We start from the raw sequence: 27,546 nt of genomic DNA, 5'->3' as shown, positions 1-27,546 counted from the left end.
CGAGGCTAGGGATCAAACCCGCATCCTCATGGATACTAGTTGGGTTCGTTACTGCTGAGCCACAATGGGAATTCCCCATTAGTTTTAAGAATAACTTGTTCACTTTGCAAATGGGTTAAGGAGATTTTACTCTCCTCCACTTGTTTCAAACAAGGCCACTTATGAATTAGGTTCTTTAGACATTTATTTATTAACAAGATTCAGTTTAATGACTACATAAAACTAAAAGATAAGTCAGTATAAGATAGAGATGGTACATCGTGAAAAACTACAAGTGTGTCTTACTGAATATTAAGTTACAAAGGGAAACTTATGAGAAAAAATAAATTCTAAATATGTCAGTATGATATTACTCCAATCTGAATTAATCCAAACTGAAAGTAAACTAAAAACAGAAAAGAAAGTACTTCCAATTTGTTGGGTAAATGAAAAAATTCAAGGCACCTCATGTATGTTTCAAACTTTAAAACAAAGCAATTAAGTTCAAGATATTTATTACATTTTAACTAAAATTAATCACCAAAACAATTCTTAATCAATGAATATTAAGACAACCCACAGAATGGGAGAAAATCTTTGCAAATGAATCAACTGATAAGGGATTAATCTCCAAAATTTATAAACAGCTTCTGCAGCTCCATACCAAAAAAACAAACAACCCCATCAAAAAATGGGCAGAAGTTCTAAACAGATTGTTCTCCAAAGAAGACATACAGATGGCCAAAATACACATGAAAAGATATTCAACATCACTCATTATTAGAGAAAAGCAAATCAAAACCACGATGAGGTACCACCTTACACCAGCCAGAATGGCCATCATCAAAAAGTCTACAGACAATAAGTACTGGAGAGGTGTGGAGAAAAAGGAACCCTATCACACTGTTGGTGGGATTGTACATTGGTGCAACCACTGTGGAAAGCAGTATGGAGACTCCTCAGAAAACTGAACATAGAACTACCATTTGATCCAGCAATCCCACTCCTGGACATCTATCCAGAGAAAACCATGACTCACAAAGACATATATACTCTGATGTTCATTGCAGCACTATTTACAATAGCCAAGACATGGCAACAACCTAAATGTCCATCGACAGAGGAGTGGAGCAAGAAGATGTGGTACATACACACAATGGAATATTACTCAGCCATTAAAAAGAACGAAATACCAGCATTTTTAGCAACATGGATGGACCTAGAAATTATCATGCTAAGTGAAGTCAGCCATACAATGAGACACCAACATCAAATGCTTTCACTGACATGTGGAATATGAAAAAGGGACAGACTGAACTTCTTTGCAGAACAGATGCTGACTCCACAGACACTGAAAAACTTATGGTCTCCGGAGGAGACAGTTTGGGGAGTGGGGGGATGTGCTCGGGTTGTGGGATGGAAATCCTGTGAAACTGGATTGCGACGATCATTATACAACTACAGATGTGATAAAATCATTGAGTACATTTTAACTAAAATTAATCACCAAAACAGTTCTTAATCAATGAATATTAAATTTCTTATTATAAGAGAAGTTGGTTTCTAAATATCACTGTATACGTGTATGAGTAGTTATGGGTATTAAACACCCAACTTGGAATGTAAAGTGAATGAGACTAGCAGCCAAATGACCTGGATTTTGGTCCCCTCCCTACCAATCACTATTATAACTACTTCATCACATGTAGGAAGTAATTTTCTTTTGTCAGTATATAAAAAGAATTAGTTCCTTAAAGTTATATTAGTCTAAGTCTTATGGCAATAAACAAAACTCAAATAAATAATAGAGGACAATCTGAAAATCTCTTAAATTGCTTTAGAAGGGAACATACGGTAGTTTCACGACATATTTACATATATTAATGCTGGGTGAAAAAACCCTAGCACAAGAAAAGAGATATGACAGCACACTTATCAGAAAAAAACCAATCTCATACTTAAAACCTGGGTAGAGATAACCCATGTATGGGCAAATCAAGAATTAACATCATAAAATATATACCTAATCATTAATTTAAATCAGGTAAACTGAATTACTTACATCGTCTTCATATTTAATGTGAATGTCTGTGATTTTTACTTGCACATTTTTAATTACTTGAGTTGCCAATTTTTCCAAAAATGTATCCTTTTTGGCTTCTTTTGGTTTGTCTATAAAAGCAGAAAAATACAAGTTTAAGGCACAGCCTGTAATCAATAACCAAAGAACAGCTAAGGTACTACTCAAAGGAAATTAAAACCTATTTTAGTGCCCTTGTTTTATTTTAGATTTTAATATGCAATTGCAAGAGTTATTTTTGAAGTTACATTGTAATCTAACATTCATTTTACCTTTGAAGACAGAAATCAAGTGGCAATGTGTATAAATAACACATGGCATAAAAACTACTTTTACCTACCTTTTGAGCGATCAAGACCTTTAAAAGGTTTCTTAAAATGTTTTTTGTGCTTTTTACGTTTACGTCCTTCTCAGTGGAAGCATTTTAGTGAGAAAAGGATAAAATTCAAGTTAGCAGACTAGAGGACAGAAAAGAAAACAAGAGACTTCTTCCTGACAGCAAAGCTTGGTATAATTCACCTTACTTTATTCTAAACTGACCTCTTATTTCAATACAAGCAAAAATTCACAAACTTTCTTTAGTCTAGAATAACCTTCCTCAGTCAAGATAATAACTTGGCAGATGCCACTATACAAAAATGGGACGAAATATCCACACACAATGCTTTCTGTAATATTTATGCCTTTGCACAATACAAAATTTAACTTTCAATATTACCAAAATATTGGAAATGTAATCATGACAGAATATAAAACTTTCAGGGAAAAGTTTTGATAAATGTGTGGTAAGAACAGAGGAACACAAATGAAATGAATGGGTAGGTTGCTGACAGATGACTTCCTCACGAGCAGAATCCTTTAATAACTTGAGGATATAAAGAGAACAAAAAAGGGTAAACAATGAACATGAAATTAATAATCCTTTTAAAACCTTACCCAATTTTATTTGGCACTGCCTCACTTCATGGCATTAACCCATGCATGCCTTATCCAACTTACAAATCTTTACATTCAATTGCCTACTGTGCATCAACTCCAGTCCATGTTCTTGGGACGGCCTCTGTATGGTCCCCATCCCCAACCTCCACTCTTAGCTCTGATCTAACATCATTCTACACTGCTACCAGACCTCCATCTTCTAAAATACTATTCGCAGCCTGTTCATTAATTCCCCGCTCAAAATTCCTTTGAAAGGCCCTTTGGAGCCTTTCAAAAATGTTTTGCAAGACACAAAGGTCCTTTCATGATGTAACCCCCTATCTCTCTGTCCTGTTCCATCTCTCCCACTCATCCTTGCAGTGGATACTTCATAAATACTACATATACTTTCCAAAACAAGCCATAACTTTCCAATGTCTACTGGCTCTACCTGAAGCATTCTCCGAACTTGGTTTGCTCTCCCTGAAGTTCTTCACCAGGTAAACTCCTAGGAGGCTTCCAAATCTCAGATCCAGCACTACCTCCTGTAGAAAGCCTTCTTTGACTCTTTCAAGCATCTCCAAGGCCATCTACCCCTGCACCTTACATAGACTTCCATTAAGCAGTGATTACACTGTATCTGAAGTATTTGCACAACTGACTCGTCACCAGGCAGGAGCATTAACAGAGGAATTACCCCAATATCTGGACACAAAACACATGATACATATCTGTTCAAATGAATCCCAAAAATTCACATCTGGAACATTAAAATAAAACATATAAGTTCAGTTGATATTATACATATTTGAGAAAACATACATAGTATTTAGCTTGAAATTTAAATTTGTTCTTCCTTGATATTTTAAAGCCAATTGTCCTGGTACTACAAAAACTAAGACTTAAATCCTGGACTATAAGCATAAAACCTCAAGTTTCAAGAAGAAAATACTTAATAAACATGCAACAAAATCTGGACTTTGCTATTACCAGTAGTTCTTGCCAAAGTGATGTTACCTAGATCTTTTTCATTTGTAAATTAAATATTCAGAAAAAGTTCTCAAAGAAATACCATTTGAAAAGAAACAATTCAGAAAGCTGGAATAGCCCTGAAAACCACAGTTCTTAGGTAGAAAACTTTTGGAGACAGAAGTCCAGCTGCCTGGATTTAGCATCTACCACAAGTCACTCTTCTTACCTGACCTCCTATCATCTATCTGGCTTCACCTATGTTCTAGCCCTTGTTCTGTCTTTGATCTCAATGTTAGATTCACCACGTTTAAACTTTTCCCAATAGTTTCAATATCTAATGTGAATACTACATATCTCTTTAGGGAGAATTTCTATTTAATCTCATGGATAATAAATTTATGATCCCTGGTCACTTGTTAACACAGTTCTCAAATGTTTTGATCTCAGGGTCCCTCTCACACATTTGAGAACCTTAGAGAGCTTTTCATTAGTATAGGTTACAGCTATTGATATTTACCATATTGCAAATCAACACTGAAAATCTTTTTAATATTTATTAGTTCATTAAAAAAAAGTATGTGGTAGTACAGGCAATATATATTAACAACAAAAAAAAAAACTTTATTTCAACTTTTTTGTTGTAGTAAGAAGAGTGACATGGTTTTAGGATCTAACAAATCTCCTTAACGCCTGGCTTTTGTAGAAGACTACTGGATTCAAATCTCTGCTTCTGTGTTTGCTCTTTTGGGGTATGATGTTCAAATTGAAGTATGTGAAGAGTATCTGACCTGACTATAGACATGTAACAGGAAAAGAAAGGAACATCTTCATGGCCTTTTCATGCGATCATGAATACTACACCCAAACTCAACAAGTGGTAGTTTCTTTCTTAATTTATTTGGCTTTTTAGGGCCTCAGCTGCAGCATATGGAAGTTCTTAGACTAGGGGTTGAATCGGAGCCAGAACTGCCAGCCTCCACCACAGCCAGAGCAACACGGAATCCAGGATGTCTGTGACCTACACTGCAGCTCACAGCAATGCCAGATCCTTAACCCACTGAGCAAGGCCAGGGATTGAACCCGAATCCTCATGGATACTAGTTGGGTTCATTTCCACTGAGCCACACAGGAACTCCAACGAGTAGTAGTTTCTTAAAGTTGCACGTCAGAACCTAAAACTCCATCCATGAAATTTTTTGTCCGAATTAAAATCAGTCTACCAAGCACTTTTATACATTCATAATTGGAACTTTTGTAGATTTATAATTTTTACCATATACTGGAAACACCAAACATATGAAAATACTGCTTCACTGAATTATGCAGATACTACAATTGTTGAATCACTACATCATGTAACATCAAAAATCGTAGTTAATACAACTGCAAATTTCATCAGAAAAGTCTCTACACATGGGAAGCCATCGAGCTCAAGGTGGCAAAAAATACAAGTTCCCCAAACTTCCAATTTTTCTCAAAAGCTCAAATCTTATTGCTGGCAACAAACACTGTCAGTTATTTTTTTCTTGAAGTTGTTTTGTTGAAGTGTCTGCCAAACACCCAAATCTGAATAATTATAGTCTGTCAGCCATTCTTCCAAGAAAAACGCCTTTCCATGAAAAAAGAAACTAGTTCCACTGACAACTTAAACAACTACACACATATTTTTTCCTTGAGATAATTATCCTACCTCAGGCTGCAGACGTGCCTTATATGTGATTCTTCTTCTGTCACAAAACAAAGACACATCTACTCAAGAGCTTTAGTTTATTAAAATTAAAGTAGGGAATTCTCTGATGGCCTAGCAGTTGAGGCTCCTCCATTCTCACCGCTATGGCTCTGGTTGCTGCTGTGCGGCGTGGGTTAAATCCCTGGCCCAGGAATTCCCACATACTGCCTGTGTGGCAAAAAAAAAAGAAAAGAAAAAAAAATACCAAAAAGGAAAAAAAAAAAAAACCTCAAGGGAAAACCTGAAATAAATGTTGCAACTCTCATTTTTAAAAAATTAAATTAAAATTTTTCTATTTCATCAAGGACATTCTTAAGTAAAGTGGTGCTTTTTTCCATTTTATTTTGTTTTGCACTGTGAGTGACTGGTAAATAATGACTGCTGACAGTACATTTTGGTGCCACTGCCTTGAGAGCCAGCAATTTTATGCAACATTGCTTTTGCATCATGAGCACTAACATCAACAGAGTGAAAAATCAAATAATGTTTCAGGAATAACATGAAAACAGTTTTGACTTTTCAAGAAACACTGCTCTAAAAAAATTTTTTTTTAATGAAGAAAGACTATACACTCAGAAACTGAACAAAGGAAAGGATAATAAAGTATACATTAAATCCTAGCCAACTAAATAAAGCTATCATCAACAAATTTACTATTCTCATTTAAGAATTGTCAAATTGGAGTTCCCACTGTGGCACAGTGGAAACGAATCCAACTAGGAACCATGAGGTTGTGGATTCAATCCCTGGCCTCATTCACTGGGTTAAAGATCCGGTGTTGCCTTGAGCTGTGGTGTAGGTCACAGACCCGGCTCGGATCCTGTGTTGTGGTGGCTGTGGCATAGGGTAGCAGCTGTAGCTCCGATTAGACCCCTAGCCTGGGAACCTCCATATGCCTCAGGTGCAGTCCTAAAAAAAGCAAAAAAAAAAAGGATCATCAAATTTTAGGCCTAGTTTGTTTTTTGTTGTTTTTGTTTGTCTGTTGCTTTGTTTTGTTAATCCAGGCTACCATACTTTTGGAATAAAAGGAAACTAAATCAAAGAGGTTTTCCTTATAGTGACCTCTGTTTGGGTTTTTTGTTTTGTTTGCTTGTTTGTTTTTAAGCAATGCTGCCCACCCAAAGATTTTGTTACATATTTGAATGGGCCAATGGAATTCATTTGTATCCTGAAGGCACACTGCCCCGAGTAGGATCAGAAAACACTGCCCAGCAAAGTACAGAAAGCTGGTTCAAATACCACCTACAAAAGTGGACAGTGAGTCTTGAGTATCTCCACATTATCTTTTATATTAAAGTACTCTTAAGACAAATTAACACAGTCCACCACACTTACTAAAGGGGCAGAATCGTTCAAAGAAACTCCTTTCAGGTTAATTTCATTCAATACTGTGAAATTTGCCAGGCAAATTCTTCTTCCATTTGCCATAATGAATCTAAATATTAAAGTTTCTAGCAGCAGAAGTAATTCTACCATAATGCTTATTACTGTTTACATTTTGAGATAGAGACCCCATTTTCCATTTACTCAATGACTGAGTACAAGTTCCTGAAGTTATAGAAACTATAAATAAATCAAATTACTGTTTAAAATATTAGAAATTATTTCAATGTGCCTATTAAACTTCCTAGAATCCTATTATAAATCTTAAGGCAGACAGCCTTCAAATTTGCCTTTTATGAAGACTCAAATTTCAATATGCTGTACAGGACAGTAGTCTACAGGTGCCTCCAAAGCTACTAGAGAGGTGAAGCAAATCAGAGAAGGTATGAGAAGAAAGGCAGAGAAAGATCTCTTACCAAGGTTCTAAATAAAGTCTCACTCCAAAAAAGCTTCCATGTTTTGCCTTTTAGAAGTTTGAAAACCACTGCTCTAGGGGAGGAAGTGCTTAATTGAGAAACTGCCATACTATAAAACTAAAGTCAAAAGGGCAGTCTGGATAGATCAAATTGTAAGTTTGACAAGGACAGGAGATCATGTCTGTTTCAGCCCATGAACATTCAGCATCCACCATAGTGCTTGCCACAGAAAGACAGTATTTGGTGAATGAATAAATGGTTGCAGAAGGGAGGGAAAAAGAAATTATGGTAAAGGGGAAAAACAAGAATTACATTTCCATATTTTCTAAAAGGATGATACGTCACCATATGAATGCCATTAAAAGCACAAGCATGGATAAAAATTTAATTTTATATATAGCTGAATATAATTAACCATGCATACCCACCAGGCTTGATGTCCTTGTAAACAAAGCTTTCCAAGCCATATATGAACTCCCCTGAATGTGCGCCTGCATCCGCATGGCAGCAATAACCAAAATGCAAAGCATTTTAAAAGACACCTTTAATTTCACATGTAAAATATGTCTAAACTAAATACAAAGAATTAGAAATCATGCAGCTGAACAAGTAAAACCCAGTGACACCAAAACCACTTAGTTCTAAGGAAATAGTTTCAGGGACACCATTTGCATTCTTTCAACATACAAACTTTGTTTTCATAACCTTAAAACAAAAAAGCCTTAATAATTAAAATTATAACAATTAATAATTTCAAGTCAAGCAAAACAGACGAATATCAATTATGGATAATGTCTCACTGATTTGACAAACCTTCAAACAGAGAAAAAGTCTATTTTGGTTCCTTTTGCCCTCCACTTTGCACATTTTCAGAATGAAATGCTGCTGTGATATTTAAGCTAATTTTAGAGACAGGAAGAGCTTCAAGAGGAAAAGGTGGACAGATGGAGTTCCCTCTGTGGCTCAGCAGTTAACGAATCTGACTAGCAACCATGAGGACACAGGTTCGATCCCTGGCCTCCCTCATTGGGTTAAGGATCCAGTGTTGCCATGAGCTGTGGTGTAGGTCACAGACACAGCTCAGATCCCACTTTGCTGTGGCTGTGGTGGAGGCCAGCGGCCACAGCTGTGATTTGACCCCTAGCCTCCATATGTCCAGGGTATGGCCCAAAAAATACAAAAAATACAACAACAAAAAAAAAAAAAGAAAGAAAAGGGGGACAGAAAAAGGACCAGCAGTTTGGGCAACTAAAAGATACTGATAGTCATACGAAATTTTGACTTGTAATTGGCCCAAAATTATGATATAACCATATTATGAGAGAATAGAAGGGGAATTTAGGGTAAAAAAAGATGGTAAGAGTGGTAAACTCCTGACTGCCATAACAAGTAATCCAAAATAATGCCTTACATTAATAAATTAGATAACCACAGAATGTAAATACTTCTAAAACGATGGTTCCCTCTAAGGAGTGCATCCAGCGGGTAGAGAAGTGTGGAACAGGACACTCACACTTTCATCATAAGTCTTTCCAAAAAAGCTATTTGACTTTAACGTTAACTCTAAAATTTTAGAGTTTTTGTTAAAATTAACTTTGAAATACAGAATCCACATAGTATTTGAAAACTCTTTTGGCCTTGCCAGGGATTTAATATCTCCCTTTACCTTACAACAGTCTTTCCAGGAAAATAAACTCACTGCAATGAAACAAAAGAAGAAAGGAATTTACTTTTATAGCTAAGCAAACTCTCTAGAAATGAGCTTATAGTTATATTTCAATTTTCTTTTTTCCCCCACACAATTGTGGGCAGCACTCTATTTTAACAAATGAAACAAATAAGTAAAAATACTTTTTTAAAGCAGATCGACCTGATCTATTTTCATTTTTATCATCTGCTGATTAGAGCTGAATCACTTCCTGTCCTTACTCTGGGTCTCCATATGTATGTGATAGTGCTTTCATGCTTTTAAAATCATGAAATGAGTGGAAAAATCATAAGTATGAAGAAAGTATGGTAATCAAGTCAAAAATATTATTTAGGGAGTTCCCGTCATGGCACAGTGGTTAACGAATCCGACTAGGAACCATGAGGTTGCAGGTTCGGTCCCTGCCCTTGCTCAGTGGGTTAACGATCCGGCCTTGCCGTGAGCTGTGGTGTAGGTCGCAGACACGGCTGGGATCCTGCGTTGCTGTGGCTCTGGCTTAGGCTGGGGGCTACAGCTCCGATTCGACCCCTAGCCTAGGAACCTCCATATGCCATGAGAGCGGCCCAAAGAAATAGCAAAAAAAAAAAAAAAAAATTATTGTTTCATAATTGTGAAATGGAAAGCACCTAAAGGTGAGGGTTGTTTCTTTTCATATGAATAACATTATATGAAAATAGGATTCCATATTCATAGAGACTAGAAAAAATACTTTTATGCAGTCAAGATAATTAAATGTATTTCTTGACCATTAATAAGAAAAAATCTCTATCAACATATTTCCCAGTTCTTGAATTCATCTCTTTTATACTCAGAAAGTTTTTCTGACAAATCGAATACTACAATGTTAAAACTAAGTTTCACTTTCTGAATTTTACTTCTATCCCCAAAAAACCTAAATTTTACCATCCAAGAAGCTACAATGCAATTATTATACATACATAAGCCTAAGAGGCCCATTTATACAAGCTTAATACTGCAGATGTTCATTTCCTACAGATAGATCAAATCATCCTTAACAGCCTCTCTGCCAAACTTAAACATAGAAGCTTCATAAGTATTGAAGATTTCAGGGGTCAAAATTTCATAGGCATGTAATACAAAATATATAGCAAGTTGGAGTTCCCGTCGTGGCGCAGCAGTTAACGAATCCGACTAGGAACCATGAGGTTGCGGGTTCGGTCCCTGCCCCTGCTCAGTGGGTTAATGATCTGGCGTTGCCGTGAGCTGTGGTGTAGGTTGCAGACGCGGCTCGGATCCCGCGTTGCTGTGGCTCTGGCGTAGGCCGGCGGCTACAGCTCCGATTAGACCCCTAGCCTGGGAACCTCCATATGCCGCAGGAGCGGCCCAAGAAATAGCAACAACAAGACAAAAGACAAAAAAAAAAAAGTATAGCAAGTTATCACTTTGCTGATTAAGCTGTCAACTCCGAAACCAGGAGAAAGTATATACTATGTTTTTTCTTATACTTCCCTGGAAACACTAAAATATTTTTTAAGCAATCACAGCTATTTCCATTCAAAAAAAAATGAGGGAAAATATATCTTTATATATATTATAAGTGTACAACTACATGTTATAGCAATATGTCTAGGCATTTATAAATATGCCTACTGCTGATTATGTATGCATTACCAAAATATATTTAATCTGAACTCTATCAAGAAAGAAATGAAATTCTAGTACTCTCCAAGCCTTCCTCATTTTTATAATACTATTTCCATATATACTAATTAAAAGGTGAATGAAAAGAAATACACTGAATTGTCATAAAACAAAACTACAACCACCTTGCTTTATTTGGCACATGAAAGTAATAGAAATGAAGAAAACTGTTTTTGTAGAAATTTAGATCCTTAAGCTTCAGAAGAAACACAAGACATGGTTAAGCATGAAACGAGAAATGGAAGAAAACGTTTAGGCTTTAAAAATTTCTACCATTCTGAAATCTAATATCCAGCACAAATGAACATCTCCACAGAAAAGAAAATCATGGACTTGGAAAATAGACTTGTGGCTGCCGGATGGGAGAGGGAGGGAGAGGGAGGGAGTGGGAGGGATCGGGAGCTTGGGCTTATCAGACACAACTTAGAATAGATTTACAAGGAGATCCTGCTGAGTAGCATTGAGAACTATGTTTAGATACTCATATTGCAACAGAATAAAGGGTGGGGGAAAAAACATGTATACATGTAAGAATAACTTGATCCCCTTGCTGTACAGTGGGAAAAAAAATAAATTAATAAAAAAAAAATTTCTACCATTAAGATAGCCTCTGTATTTTAAGTATTTAAGTATTTTTTTCATGAAAGAATCAATAATTCTGAATAAAAGAAATCATCTGGTCAAAAAAGAATTAGAATCACCGACAAGGAATTTTAATGAGCAAGGTATTTTTAAGATATTTCTTATTAATTTAATTAAATATTAGCAGCCTAAGCTAGGAAAAGAAGTATTATTAAATCTCAATATAATTTCTGTCATTTCTAACTCCACAGTTGCCATATCTTTTAAGAGAGACCAAAGAGAAATGACTTAGCATTTCTGGTACCATCTGCTCTCATCACAGAAATATATAAACATGGCACCAAATGATATAAAAATGATATAAAATGCTAGTAACTCTCATACCCCAACTGGCAGTCGGGGTATAATCTGACTTGAAAGAGAAAAACAAACTGGAGGTTTGGAAAAGTCCTTCAGCAAATCACCCACAGACTATTCTTTTTCATCTTATCCTTATTCTTGCCCCATAAACCTTATCAAAACAGTCACCAGAGTTATTTTTAGATAAAAACGAAGCACTAAAACTTAAGGCAAGACGTTAAAATGTTGAACTCTGAAGAATAAAATGTATTAAAATATCCTATATAATAGAGATATTTTAATCAATATTAAAGATATATAGCTAGGAATAAAATTACAGCACTATTTCCTCTAAACATTATTTCATATACTGAACTCAGTTATCTTCCAAGAACACAGGTGAAAACGTAGACAAAGAAACCATTAACCATCGCAAAAACAAACGGGCTTGCAAGCACTCAAAAGAATTTGGGAAGTCTCCATAAAGCAGCATAGTAAAAATGACTGGTTAAGAAAAGCTGGAAAATTAAACTGGCAGTGAGATAAAACAATCACATCAAAGGCAATGTGAGTCTCTAAAGTCTTTATAATAAATATTTTGAGATACGATTTTAAAAGAAGGTTCTTTCTTTGGAACTACAGCTTATGAAGGCCTGTGAAAGAATCCTTTTTACAGTGCATTAAATATATCAAAAATATAAGTATATGTACATTTATCTAAAACATAACCTTATTGTACCTTTTTCTGCTGCTTTTTGAAGGGCTTCTTCAATTCGGGATAGCTCTTTCTGCTTACTGTCTTGCAAGGATTTTTCTTCTTTTTCAGCATCATATTTAATACCTAAAAATATATATTTAAATACATAAATAAAAGCAATTAATCAATAAACAAATAAGAAAAGTTCAACCTCATTATGATACTCTGTGTGCGTAGTATGTCATTTTTTTTTTTTTGGCTAAGTCAAAAAACACTTATATTCTTTGGTTTCATGAAAAAATTTAAACATAAAGTGATTCCTACTTATATACAAAGCTTATATCAAAAGGAAAAGGAGGAAGGAAAGGAATTAAAAGGAGAAAGAAGACAGTAAAAAGGATAACAGGAGGAAAGGGTGAATAGAAGGGTGAAAGGTAGAACAGAGGGAGGCAGAAAATACATCAAAAATTCCCGGTTATTATATCTGAGCGGTAAAATTGTAACTGCAAAAAAGAATGTAATATTCAATGCCAGTGGGTATCAGCATAAGACTGATAAAAAGACTTTCAGAAAGTAATTCAAGAATATGTATCGATCGATAATCATTAAAATATATAAATGCTTTTTTATCTAGTAATCTCATTACTGATTATGCATCCTAAGGAAATAATACTGAAGAATAAATATTATCTAAAGAAGGAGTTTATGATGTTCACGGTAACAGCAAAAAACAGTGGGAAGCCCACAAAAGAGTATCATATAGCTTTTCAAAATTGTTACTACCACCATGAAAACTGTGAGGCATATCAAATATACATATACTAGAGTTCCCTGGTGGCCTAGAGGTTAAGGACTCAGCATGGTCACTGCTGTGGCATGGATTTGATCCCTTGTCCAGGAACTTCTGCATGTCAAGGCACGACCAAAAAAAAAAAAAAGAAAAACTATATATATATATATATATATATATATATATATATATATATAAAACACACTCACACACACACACACGCACACACGTAGTGAAAAAGACAGATCCACGTTGTATACATAACAGGGTAAATACTAGATCAAATCAAGTATGTATACAAGTAAAGACTGGAAAACAAAACATAAAAATAAAAATTGTGTTTCTTTCATGGTTCAGAATATACAAGTAATTTTTCCCTAAAATATCCAAACTTTTCTTAACATTATATTAAAAAACATTAATAATGAATTTGTTACTTTAAAAATAACATTTTAAAACATTCATTAAAAATTAAAATATTATAACTTATAATGAAAATATTACCTATTTTGCAAACATTTTTGAAAGAACATTCATTCAATCCAAAGCAACAAAATGGAAAAAAAATTTTCATCTGCAGATTAATACAACAGTACATTTTTTAAAACTTACTTTCATTCCCAAAAGTAAATCTAATCTAATGCATCTCAAGCTAATAGGAAGACTTAGTTTACAAAATAATTATTCAGGAGTTCCAATCGTGATGCAGCAGAAACGAATCCAACTAGGAATCATGAGATTGCAGGTTTGATTCCTGGCCTCACTCAGTGGGTTAAGGATCCGGCATTGCCATGAGCCGTGATGTAGGCTGCAGATGGGGCTCTGACCCTGCATTGCTATGACTGTGGCATAGGCCAGCGGCTGTAGCTCTGATTGGACCCCTAACCTGGGAACCTCCATATGCCACAGATGTGGCCCTAAAAAGCAAAAATAAAATAATTATCCATAGAGAATAGAATAATTTCACAAATGGTTGAAATTATTCTTTCCAACAATACTATAAAAATATTTTATATACAAATGTGTATATATATGTAAAATGTAGGTTTATGTGTAGATATAGAGATGATTATTTAAATTAGCTACTATTTTAGTAAACATATTAAAATAATTAGCTTAAGTAAAAATTTAACTTAATTTGATGTTACTGAATGGTTATAATCTAATGTAACATACTTGCTCCTGGGACAACAAGCAGGTATAATCCCTCTAGGGTCGCAACAACAGCTTCTCCATAAAGGTTCTTCCAAGGAATCTTCAAAGTTAATTTATCTAAAGAAACATAATTTCAGCCTTATTTGGTTGCTCATGAAGATACACATTTCTCACTTTCCATCAAGAAAAAACGTATACAAAACCCTTCACACATATAGTATGTATATTACTCAGAAAAAAAGATAAAACCTAACAGTTTAAAAGATCTTTTCCATATTAATTACTATTAAAAGTCACTATTCACATGGTACTTTATATTTTTCAAATTTTTTATTTATTTTTTATTTTTTTTTTTTGTCCTTTTGCTATTTCTTTGGGCCGCTCCCACAGCATATGGAGGTTCCCAGGCTAGGGGTCTAATCAGAGCTGTAGCCGCCGGCCTACACCAGAGCCACAGCAACGCGGGATCTAAGCCGCGTCTGCAACCTATGCCACAGCTCACAGCAACGCCGGATCATTAACCCACTGAGCAGGGGCAGGGACCGAACCCGTAACCTCATGGTTCCTAGTCGGATTCGTTAACCACTGCGCCACGATGGGAACTCCTCAAATTTTTTAAACTATTATTTCATTTAATATTCTCAAACTGTAAGAAGACTGAACCAACTATTACTTCAGTTTTGAAATTAAAAGGAAAAGGCAGGACTTCTCTGCAGGCTCAGCAAAATAAGAATTCGGGGTTGTCACTGCTATAGCTCTAGTTACAGCTGTGGCGAGGGTATGATCTCTGGTCTGAGAACTTCCACATGTTGTGGGTGTGGCCAAAAAGAAAAAAAAAAAAAAGAAAAGAAAAGGAAAGGCAGTCACATACAGGTTAAATTAATTGCTTAAATCCACCCAAGTCATCAGTGAAACCAGAAGTGTTACTCTTCTTCACTAATATTTGATGGTCTGAATACTGTACATGCTGTTCTAGCCACACCTGCAATTACATCTCTATAGCACTAATGCAAAATAATATCTGTACAAGATCCCAGAAACTGAAGAGAAGAGTACCAAAGGAACAGAACTTTGACACTATGCCAAACTGCTACAACTGGGAGAGGCCAACCCTAAGGCATGGTATGCTGTCTTTTGATTAGTAAGTATCATGAGTTACAGTCAGCTGAGATCAATTATATTCCAAATAACTCTGGAATATGTTCTGCCTTTCATGATTAAAGATCACAAGAAAGGCAGACTATATCTTCCCTCTTAGATATAACATTATTCATATCAGGTCCTTCAGAGACTTGCCTGCAGGAACTTTTTCACCTGTAATATTGATGAACTGTGCCCCAACTGTCACTAAGCCAAGTTTGGAGTTTCATGGGAAAAGGCTACACAAAGCAGGAGAGAAAAGACAAGATGAACATATTCTCAGCTAAATCTTGAAATGGACAAAATCAGTCTTCGGTACCTTTCCACACTTATTTCTTTACTCTTTTCCCAATCTCTAGTATGCCCTCTTTCCAGGTCTCCAGGCAGTCAAGGTCCCAATCCACCCTCAGATATATTAGAGCAATTCTATCCAAAACTTTTCCATCCCCAAGGTTTTCCATGTTCCAAAATAAAATAGCCTCTTTCATCACAATTTAAAAAATAACGGCCCTATAAAAGCTTCTCTGTGCTAATGATTAAGACTCAAGAGAAAAGAACTGATTCAACTAAATCATGCTAATATGTGAATGGCTAAGCTACTTATACCACCAGAATCACTAGCACTTTCAAATAAAGATGTTGAAAGCTCAAACCACTGTTAAACAGGTAAGAAGCTGTAGAAGAAATAAAATAATGCAGTATAAGGGAGAGTATCTATATGGCTATGGAGATAAACCAGTTTTAGCTGGGAATCTCTTCCCAGGGTTAATAATCTCAAATTACTTCTCCATCTAACTTTTTATTTTTCTTCAGCTTGTAAACCTGCTAAATTTCTTATATGGTTCCCACTTTAGAGGAGCGCAGAGGAAATGCCAGTATACTTCTGGGTCATTTCTAAGTCTTCTGATTTATAGTGGGTACCACCTATATTCGTAATAGATAGTTATATTTGTAATTATCTCATCAACTCCTAAAAAACTGATTTGATTGCCTTCTTGGTGAGCCTAAGACTGAAAAAGTGAGATATCCCCCTTAACATTCCAAAAAGAGATTATCTGTTCTCTAAACATTCTCTTCTCTCCATTTACCCAAGCCCATTCATTCAGTTAGTTATATCACTGCCTACCTTTTCAGAGATCAGGAAATTTTTTAAGTTTTTAAGTAAAAAGAGTACTGATAAATATGCCTAATTCTTAGAAAACCAAAACATCCTTGAGCATACTTAGCCCACTAAGTGTACAAATTAGGTATAATATTATAACCTAACAGTAAGTTAGTAGCTAACATAAACCCCCTAAAAGCCCCCAAACAGGGATAAGTATAAAGAAAATATGCACTGCATCCTTACATGTAAAGGGTCTCTCATAACTCAATGAGTTACCCTGAGGGAAGACATTAAATTCTTATAATACTTTAAAAGCAAAGAGAATAAATTGTGAACTATTAGAAAAGCTTATCCAAAATATAAATCTAGTTGTAAAATACAATGAATAATGTAAAAGTTCTTTAGCCAAATATAACCATCCAACATCCTGGAAATAAGATATCAATATTATGTCCTAATTTTATATCCTGTAACTTCTTTGAAGACAAAAATATCATATTCACCCTTGCCTCCCCACATCTACATATCTCAAAGGTAAAAGAAGGGAAGTTCCCATAGTGGCACAGCAGAAACAAATCCAACTAGGAACCATGAGGCTTTGGGTTCGACCCCTGGCCTCGCCTAGTGGGTTGAGGATCTGGCGTTGCCAGGAGCTGTGGTGTAGGTCACAGACGTAGCTCGGATCTGGCACTGCTGCAGCTCTGGCGAAGGCTTACAAGCAACAGCTCCAATTAGACCCCTAGCCTGGTAACCTCCATATGGCGCGGGTATGGCCCTAAAAAGACAAAAAGACCAAAAAAAAAAAAAAAAGGTAAAAGAAGGAATGAATGGCTATAACTTCAATGGAGGATTTCAATTAAGCATGCAAGGTTACAACAGTACTTCCAAAACACTGCTATAACATCACCGCCTCACAAAGCACAAGGCTCTGAATGACAGGCAGAAAAAAAATAAAATGCATGGGATTTCCCATTGTGGCTCAGCAATAACGAACCCGACTAACATCCGTGAGGACACGGGTTCGATCCCTGGTCTCTCTCCATGGGTTAAGGATCCTGCATGGCCATGAGCTGCAGTATAGGTCACAGCAGCAGCTCAGATCTGATATTGCTGTGGCTGTGGTATAGGCCCGAAGCTACAGCTCCTATTTGACTCCTAGCCTGGGAACTTCCATGTGCTGCAGGTGGGACCCTTAAAAATAAAAATGACCAAAAAACAATAATAATAATAATGCATGCCCTAGGGAGACTTTCAATCTAAGGGAGTGTCTCCTGTTTCAAGACAGAACACATGAAAATTTACATTAAAATTTTTAAATTTACAGAAAAGGAGCACATATACATGATATGATATAGACTCACGGAAGTATTCAAGTACTTACTAAAAGATGGTACAACAGTAAAACACAAGGCCTCCCTTGGTCGTGAATGAAGAAAGAAAGTGAGGTGAAGGTGTAGTGTGATAGGGATGGAAGGACAGTGGCCTAAGTGAAAATTCTAAAGTAAGAATAATTCCTCTGGGGTTGTAATTAAAACCTTTTTTAAAAAGTGAAAATCAGGTAGTATGGACTAGGTGAAAGGACTTGATATACTAAACTTCCTTTAAAAATTCCTCCAACAAAGATGTATGCTTAAATATGGACGATCTTGGCCTAAGAGATTAGTCACAAAGAAAGACTTCTTACTTACCAAATGTAACCTCCAGACCACACTGCTGCCCAGTATGTTGAGTGAAATGAATAAAACATGAGGGAAATAAGCTGCACTTAAATTTTATTTACTAGAATTTGCAAATGACACTACCTTGACATTATAAAGAAAAATATCACAAAATTTGCATATCAATTTTGGAAATGAAGATATTTTTGTGTGGTGGACCCAAAACCTCAAAAGTATCACTGCAGTCCAAATGTTCTTCTACTTAAGAGGGTAATTTTTTACACTTCTGTCAAAAACTTTGATATATATATTAGGTAGGGTATACGTTAGGCTCATAACTCCAAAAGCTCTAATCAACATAAACCAAAGACCTCTCACTTTTTTGTTCAAGCTAAAAAAGATGTTTTAGATTAAACAGCAGGAAAAAATAAAAACTACAAGAACCAAAAATAAGTCAAACAAAGAGTGAAGTACTTACCAATCTGGCCAGCCTTGACTTTAAAAGGAACATCCAATTCACTCTTTAGAAAGAAGAAAAAAAATGAAAAAACACCAAAATTATTAAGCTCCCCCCATCACTCTTATATCACCATTTAAATATATAATCATCTCTCAGGAAAAACATAAAACCAAATTTCTGTATTAGAGTAACTAATAAAGGATATGCTTTATGGCTGAAAAAAGTTTTTATTAACTTACACTTGACTTTGAAGAAAGAAATAACAAAAGAAGCAAAATTTTAAATAAGAACAATAGAAAAATCATTTGTAGTTAAAGAAAGTAATTGGGTAAACTGGTTACTTGTTTTAATAAACCAAACCAAGCCAGATGGAAATTCCATGAACTTTTAAAATAACAGATGGATACTGCTTTTCTGAAATACTACAATAGGAAAAGGAAAAACTTTTCACTTAAGTTGAAGACAATAGCTGAACAATTCTTTCTCAAATAAAGTATTTAGTAAATGAATAAACAAAGCTTAAAAGAAAAGGCAGATTCCCAACATACTATTTACCATATTCAAATTTACTTCAGATAAGTTACTAACAGGTACCAATCAATAATGAACTTTCACTTTAGATTCCAAACCACCAGAAAGTTCAAATAACTTTTTTATTCACAGAGTACTAAATAAATGATATTCACAATGTTCACTTGAATCTTTAGAAATATTAAAAATTAAACCAGTCAGAAGAGCTTTTTTGTTAGGTGTAACTTCCATAGTAATAGTCACTAATACTATGGAAATCTAGCAACTGAAATACCTATTTTAGGTAATAATTAACTAAATTAATCAATTAATGATTAACTTAAATAATCAATTTACCTATTCACATGACTATCCAAGTATTCTAGCTGAACAGATACTGAACAAAATATTAATAGATTTTGACAAGAAATGTTTTTTTGGACCCAAACAAAAAACCCTCACTGGTGAAGAGAGCGCAGTTCTACCCTCCTGGGGTTGGGCACGGGAAGGGGATATTTAAATTCAAAGGTCTTCATGTCCTACAGGACACAAAGTGAAAATAATACACTTCTACAAGTGTGGTCTCTCTCATTTTAATCCTCCTGAAATAATTTTTCACACAAAATAAATGTAAAGAACTCATATCAAAGTAAAATCTCACAAATCCAATTTAACTGGAGAAAGGATGGCTTGAATTAATAGAGAATATAAATTACAAAATAATTTATTACATTTAATTATAACAAACTCAAATTAGATTAACAGAGTTCAATCTGTCTAAGTATGTTAGATATATATATATATATATATATATTCTGTAACCACAATAGTTTAAACCTATTACCTTCCAAAATATTTTCACAGAGAGAGAAAAAACAGAGGATAAAATGTTTAAAGTTATATCAACCTCTAAAAAGAGATAGAAAGAAAATTTAAATATTTTGAGTGTCCACTACTTGCGAGGCTCTACTTTTTATCTAATTCGAGTCACAAAGGCACAGAAGTATTATACTATTTTGTATTATTAATTCCATTGTAAAGATGATTCAACTAATGTTCAAAGAAACTGGGAAACTTGCCAAAAGTCACAGGGCCGGTCAAATGCAGAGCTAGCACTCAAACCCAGGTGGGCCAGAGTACAAGGTCCCCGACCTTTCCACTATGTCAGTAACAAAATAAACTGTTACTTTTTGAGTTCCACTCCTAGTTCTTCAATATCCAAAACTGCCTTCCACGAGACCAGCCATGGGAGCATTTTGTGTATAAGGCTCTCCATAATTACACAGTTCATCACATACAAATTCAACCAGAAATCAAAGCTACAGTTATAAAACATAATTAGGGTAATTATAAATCTGACCTATTGATTAAAGAATAAACTCATTTTTAAGACACTTCATGGACTCAAAACGAGTCCAAGAGGCTAAAGCCAAAACAGGGGTGAGAGTGGGGGTGGGAGTCTTGGAGGATGACAGGAGTGCTGTTTTGCCTTTAACTCAATAGCGAATGACACAATTACTTTCTAGAGCTGGATTCCAAAAATAATCTATTTTACCTCTTAATATGACAAGGCTAGATTGCCAACCTATTTCTAAAAATACAGTCATTCACAGATAAATTGCTAAAATCAAGCCTATTGAAAAATAATAAAGACAATCTTAAAGAAACACTATTTCATTAAGACAAATGTCTACTACAAAGCTATACAGTCAAAGTAGATCAAAGAAAAACATTCCACTTTCCAAGAGATATTATTTCAATCATCAGGAAAACAAAATTTTTTTCTAAATGTTTAATCTCATATTTTCCTAGAGCAAATAGTTAAACAAATAATTCTTCTCTGAGTGACTCAATCACTTTATCTGGTACCTAGTACCAGATACCTAGTAAGCAGGGTTTCTAAGAGCTTACCAAATTAAGTTGAGTAGGCAACACAGCTCACAAAAACTTACCAGAGCATTTTCTTTTATTTGCAGATTATCTAAAGCCACATTACCTTAAAAAAAAGATGAAAAATAAAGATTAATATATGAAATAGTATAAACTGTCCTAATGTAGTACCAAACACTCTGACACTATGCTAAATACTAAGAAAGTGAACAAAGCAAACATCAAGATCTTGAGAAGCTAACGGGCACAAGAGAGCTGCTGTACATAAACGAGAAGTATTAGCTGTAGCATATTATAGATTAGCCCAGTGCAAAAGAAATTATGAAATAGTTAAACCAGCTAACATTTTCATAGACAATGAGAAAGAAACATAAGACTTTCAGAGAACCAAAGTATCCATCACTTTGGATGATTAAGCCAAAATCTCAAAAGAAGGAACTAAAGAGGTGACTACCAGAACAGATCAATTATCCTGTAACTCTAAATTCTTTCCTTAATCATGGTACCAATGAATATGGTTCTATGGTAAGAATATGGTATTAGTCTCTACCACTTCAAACATCCTATTTTCCCAATTTTTACTGTTTATGGTTCTAATATCCTTTCATTGGTCCAACTTTTCAAAAGTCTATTCGGGTATTAACTTATAAAAACTGAAGTTCCCATTATGGCTCAGCAGTAACAAACCCGACTAATAACGGTGAGGATGTGGGTTTGATCCCTGGCCTTGCTCAATGGGTTAAGGCTCCATTGTTGCCCTGAGTTCCGGCCTAGGTCACAGATACGGCTCAGATCTAGTATTGCTGTGGCTGTGGTGCAGGCCTGCAGCTGCAGCTGTGATTCCACCCCTAGACTGGGAACTTCTATATGCTGCAGGTACAGCCCTAAAAAGAAAAAGAAAAAAGAAAAAAAACTAAAGCTGCAATGATATAACTACATTACTCAAATTTTAAACGCTGTACCTATATTTTTTTTATTATTAGGGCCGCACCTGCGGCATAGGGAAGTTCCCAGGCTAAGAGTCAAATTGTAGCTACAGTTGCCAAACTACCACAGACACAGCAATGCTGGATCTTTTCGTAGTCTGCGACCTACACCACAGCTCATGGCAACACCAGATCCTTAACCCACTGAGCAAGGCCAGGGATGGAACCCACATCCTCACGGACACTACGTAGGGTTCATAACCTGCTGAGCCACAACCAGAACTCCTGTACCTATATTTGTAGATACACAATACATAAATATTCTTGTTTACATAAAAACTTCAGCAAAAAGTTTTCATTTAATTTAAATTCTCTAAAGGTTACTAAAATTAGAGATTCAAATTTAAAAATACAAGCGTATTCTATTCAGTTATGCATTTTCTTAAACATTCATGACTTTTTTTTTTTAAATATTATGCTTCTTATGCTCTTCAGAAACATTTCTTAAGTAGTTTTTTCCTCAGAGTATTTTGGAGTGAGTTTAAAAGTATATTTAACTATTACGCCACTGTTAAGAGATGTGCATTTTCCCCAGATCTCAGATTTATCCAAAGAAACATTTACCAAACACCTACTATGAGTTAGGTGCTGGAAACACAGAGCTGTCTATAACAACATGCCTGCTGGTGAAGAGCTCACAGCCTGGCAGAGGAGACTAAATTTCTAAAATTTGGGAAATACTCTCCTGGCATTCCAACAAAGACCACGTAAGAAGGAACCATTTAACTCTGCCTAAGGATATTAAGAACTTCATACACACAAAAGTTTAGTTTAGAAGACCAAAGAAATATTTACTGGATGGATAAGAAAAGAAGGCAAATAGAAATGCCTGTGTAAGATACCTTAGAGAAAGCACATGTGGTTTGTCGCAGCTGGAGGGGTGTGAATAAGGGGAGAAGATAAAGTCAGAAAAGTTGGCAGGGGGTAGGCTAAGAAAGAGTTTTTAGGATGAGAAGTTCAGATTGGTTACAGAGATGAAGTACAACAGGGATGACAAAATCTGAGCTAGAACTATTACTATCCCAAGAAATGGATCTGTCCAAAAAATTTAGCTACAGGATATTGCAATATTGGTTATGAGAGCAGAAAGGATTGATGGGAGGGAGGGAAGGAAAGAAGGAGGACCTAAAGATCTAAATGTCCAGGAAGATGGTGTAAATCACAATAACCAACAACACAGAACCACAAAATGTAGACAGATATGGGAAACTGTTCATAACATATTGTTTTAAAATAAGGTTAAAGGATGCCCTGACTGATCCAATTTTAAAATTACATATATGCACATATACATAGATAACACACAAGTGAAAGAGTAGATAACATAGTAATCACAGTGGTTATTTCCATATAATAAATTTCATTTTCTTTGTATATACATATTGTAAACTCTCTAAAATAAACTTAAAAACTGCAATTAAAGGTAAGAAGCCTCACAAATGGGAAGAAAGTTTCTACAATACACTGAAAAGAAATTAAAATCTGAAGTAGGCAGTAACTTTGGGGTTGAAGAGAGACTAAAAATTATTTTGGGGAAGTTCCCATCGTGGTGCAGTGGAAACGAATCCGACTAGGAACCATGAGATTGCAGGTTTGATCCCCGGCCTCGCTCAGTGGGTTAAGGATCCAGCATTGCCGTGAGCTGTGGTGTAGGTCGCAGACAGGGCTCAGATCCCGTGTTGCTGTGGCTGTGGTGTAGGCTGACAGCTGTAGCTCTGATTAGACCCCTAGCCTGGGAACCTCCATATGACACAGGTGCGGCCCTAAAAAGCAAAAAAAAAAAAAAAATTATTTTGGGCATTCCCAATGTGGCACAACCTGCCCAAACAATGGATTAAGGTTCTGGTGTTGCAGCAACTGTAACACAGGTCCCAAGTGTGGCTTGGATCTGACCCCTTGCCCTGGGGTGGCCAAAAAGGGGGGAAAAAAGTTACTTTGGAGGTAGAATTGACAAGATATCATCCCTAACCAAATTGCAGGGATAACACAGTAGTTACGGGATAATGACACATGTTTGAGAACTGGGGGAAAAAATCCTTAAAAAGCACTGTATGGAAAATATTTCTGGATTTAATTCTGTCAGAACTACAAAAAATTACAACTGGGAACTCTATTCAAGTCAAAAGAAGTGATTTGCACAGATGCTAGTGCATATGTGAAGCAGTCCAAACCAGCTGAACAAGATCCCAGACCCATATGGGGACTTGTAAACCTGCTCATGAATTTTGATGTTCTACCCAGTAATGCTCAACCAGCAGGTCAAGGGTCACCAGGAGTGCTCAGAAGTAACCTGCAGTAGATATAAAGCATTTTAAAACAATCGTTAAAGCACTAAAATAATGTATTTAAAAATATAAATGTTCTCCTAAAAAGCACACTGTTTCTACTGCAGTGGCACTCTGGTTCTTTAATGAATAGATGGTATTTAAGGTATAAAATACTGAAAACTACCAACATAGCTAACAGAGCTAAACAAGTACATTGAGAAAGGCATACCAAAAAAAGGTAACAGTAATTATTGCTGGAAGGTAGAATTAAGGATTTTTAAATATATGTTCATCAGTATCTTCAGGTTTTTACAATAAACAGGTATTACTTTAATGTTAAAATTATTATACAAATTGTAATAAGAAATGGGAAAAAAAATAAATTCTAATGTCAATATGACCTCAATGTTATATATAAATTTCTCCTATATTTGACTATTTACTTTATGTACAAACACATAAAAAAGATCTATTTCTTTTAGACCATTTAGAGTCTAGCGAAAAACACATACTTCCTCTCTGCCGTCTAACAAGCGTAAATACAACAATGAAACAAGAATGATATATTCTATAAATTATTTGCACTGAAGGAGGAGCCACTAATCCTACCATAAGGAAAAAGGAAGGAACAGTAGCATATTACTGATTAACAGGGTAAAAGCATATTCATTCATTCATTCAACCAGTAGATGAATGCCTTATCTAAGTAAGGCACGGTGCTAAGTACTCTTCCACTAAAATGCTTGCTTTTCTAGATATGTAAGGCAGACTTCCTCCCATATAATCAATCATTTTATATTTAACTGACTACTGAGAAAAAAGTAGCCATTTTTTTCCATTTCTACTTTAAGATAACATAATTCTATACATATGCAAATATCTTTACTACTAGAATCAGATCACCTGGGGCTAAGAACATAAAAGGCCACAGGAAGTTCATGAAAACCTAGAGGAAAGGTAAATATTTGTATCTAATCTTTAGCAACAATGTAAGGGAGGGGGAGATGGATAAATTTAAATCTACCAGCAAGGAAGGCACTAAAGCCAATCCACAATCCAATACCACTAATCCAATAAAGCGATGTTTTTTTGTTTATTTGTTTGGTTGGTTTTTTTCTTGGTCTTTTTAGGGCTGCGCCCAGAGCATATGGAAATTCCCAGGCTAGGGATTAAATTGGAGCTGTAGCTACCGGCTGCGGCCACAGCCACAGCAACACTGGATCCAAGCCACATCTGCGACCTACACCACAGCTCAGGGGAATGCCTGATCTTTAACCCACTAAGCAAGGCCAGGGATTGAACCTGCATCCTCATGAATACTAGTCGACAACTCCCATTAAGTTCTAAAGAGAACAAGGAGACAGACAAGTAGGGAAGTTGTATGAAGAGATTTCCTTCTGTGATGGCCTGGCAAGCAAGGATGAAAGTAAGCAATGAGTATAATCTGCTTCAGAAGACAGGGTTTCTGATTTTGACCTTATATAATACTCATTAATAAACAGAAACATTTTGGATGAACATACATGACTATAGAGAGTCACATGAAAGTTTCAAAGCTAATTTTGAAGGATATTTTAAGAAGCATCATAAAAGAGTAAATCTTGGATCCAAACTTATCTAATAATCATTACAAATGAACATGGAAATGAATCTGAAGAGGGAAATGCAAGTATATCCATTAAATTAGAAAATGAAACCAAAGCAGGCAGAGTTGGCGTCATCTATAAAAAATTTAATAGAAAAAAAGAAAAACAGCTAAATTAAAGAACAGAAAATAACAACACTATATTTATGAGTAAAAATCAAATGGCACTTGCATAATTCGGAACAAGCCTGCCGAAGTCCAAGAACAGTTTTAAAAACACATAATGGCCTACAAAATGAATGTAAGAAATATAGTGTGGATGTTAAATACCTCCAGTCAAAAATAACCTATCTCAACTTTCATAGAGTTTAGCTGCACCTTTTTTACAGCACCTAACTATATAAATCCTTCAACCTGATTATAAATTCCCTATTGATTCTCCCCAAAGTGGGCACTCAATAAATACTGACCCAATTACTTAGAATACATATTACATGGAAATAAAGATGAGTAAGAACATAAACTTTCTATTTTAGAGAACATTCTCAAATCTATTTCACTACTACTACTACTATTATTATTACTCCTGATGAAGGAGGCAGAACATAGAAAGAAACTGGTGAGGCTGTTTAGAGAGGTTAAACAACTGGCCTAAGAACACTACGTCAAGGTTAGTAAGAATCAGGGCTCAAATCTCCTGAAGTGCAGTGCTGCATCCAGAACATTATACTATCTCCCTAGGAGCAGAGCAGAAAGGGTAATGAATTTTAATTCTGAAGACAGTTCTATCTTCCCTGAAAAAAAAAAAACAAATGCAATGCAAGAATCTGACTCAAGGAGTTCCCATTGTGATGCAGAGGAAACAACTCCAACTAGGAACCATGAGGTTGTGGGTTCAATCCCTGGCCTTGCTCAGTGGGTTAAAGATCCAGCATTGCCATGAGCTCTGGTGTAGGTGGCAGACACGGCTCAGATCTGGTGTTGCTGTGGCTGTAGTGCAGGCTGGCAGCTGGAGCTGCAATTCAACCCCTAGCATCCTGGGAACCTCCATATGCCATGGGTGCAGCCCTACAAAGCAAAAAAAAAAAAAAAAAAAGGATTTTGACCCAGCATTGAGAGGCCTGAGTAGTTAGTAAGCCAACTTCTGATCTTTGCATTTTATATTTTTTTTCAGGGCTACACCTGCAGCACATGGAAGTTCCCAGGCTAGGAGTCGAATCACAGCTGCAGCCGCTGGCCTACACCACAGCCACAGCAACTTGGGATCCAAGTCTCCTCTGCAACCTACCTCAGAGCTCAGGGAAACACCAGATCCTTAACCTACAAATGAGGCCAGGGATCAAACCCATGTCCTAAAGGATACTAGTCAGGTTCACACTGTGAGCCACAATGAGAACTCCTGATCTTTGCATTTCAAATGAGTGTAAAGGAATCTGAAAACAAAAAGGGTAACTAAAATCAGTGCAACTAGCAAAGACAAAACCAGAAAGGAAGGTAGAGTCAAGATTTAATTAGGGAATTCGAATAGTGTCACA

At 35.7% G+C, this 27,546-nt stretch overlaps 1 protein-coding gene across 2 annotated transcripts in view; it reads right to left on the bottom strand.

Annotated features, from left to right (window-relative positions):
• The window catches only part of VPS13C (vacuolar protein sorting 13 homolog C), a 173,707-nt gene that overhangs the window by 138,556 nt on the left and 7,605 nt on the right, over nt 1-27,546 (bottom strand). For both annotated transcript variants that reach the window (XM_047766197.1, XM_047766199.1), the window contains exons 2-6: nt 21,236-21,279; nt 18,792-18,834; nt 14,432-14,527; nt 12,508-12,609; nt 2,042-2,151 (exon numbers count right to left, since the gene is read on the bottom strand). In XM_047766197.1, coding sequence (XP_047622153.1) covers nt 2,042-2,151; nt 12,508-12,609; nt 14,432-14,527; nt 18,792-18,834; nt 21,236-21,279 — 395 coding nt within the window. The remainder of the gene's footprint in view (nt 1-2,041; nt 2,152-12,507; nt 12,610-14,431; nt 14,528-18,791; nt 18,835-21,235; nt 21,280-27,546) is intronic.

Source organism: Phacochoerus africanus, chromosome 2, assembly GCF_016906955.1.
Source record: "Phacochoerus africanus isolate WHEZ1 chromosome 2, ROS_Pafr_v1, whole genome shotgun sequence".
Taxonomy (NCBI): Eukaryota; Metazoa; Chordata; class Mammalia; order Artiodactyla; family Suidae; genus Phacochoerus; species Phacochoerus africanus.
The sequence above is the reverse complement of the archived record's forward strand: the minus strand, read 5'-3'. Positions and strand labels throughout refer to the sequence as shown.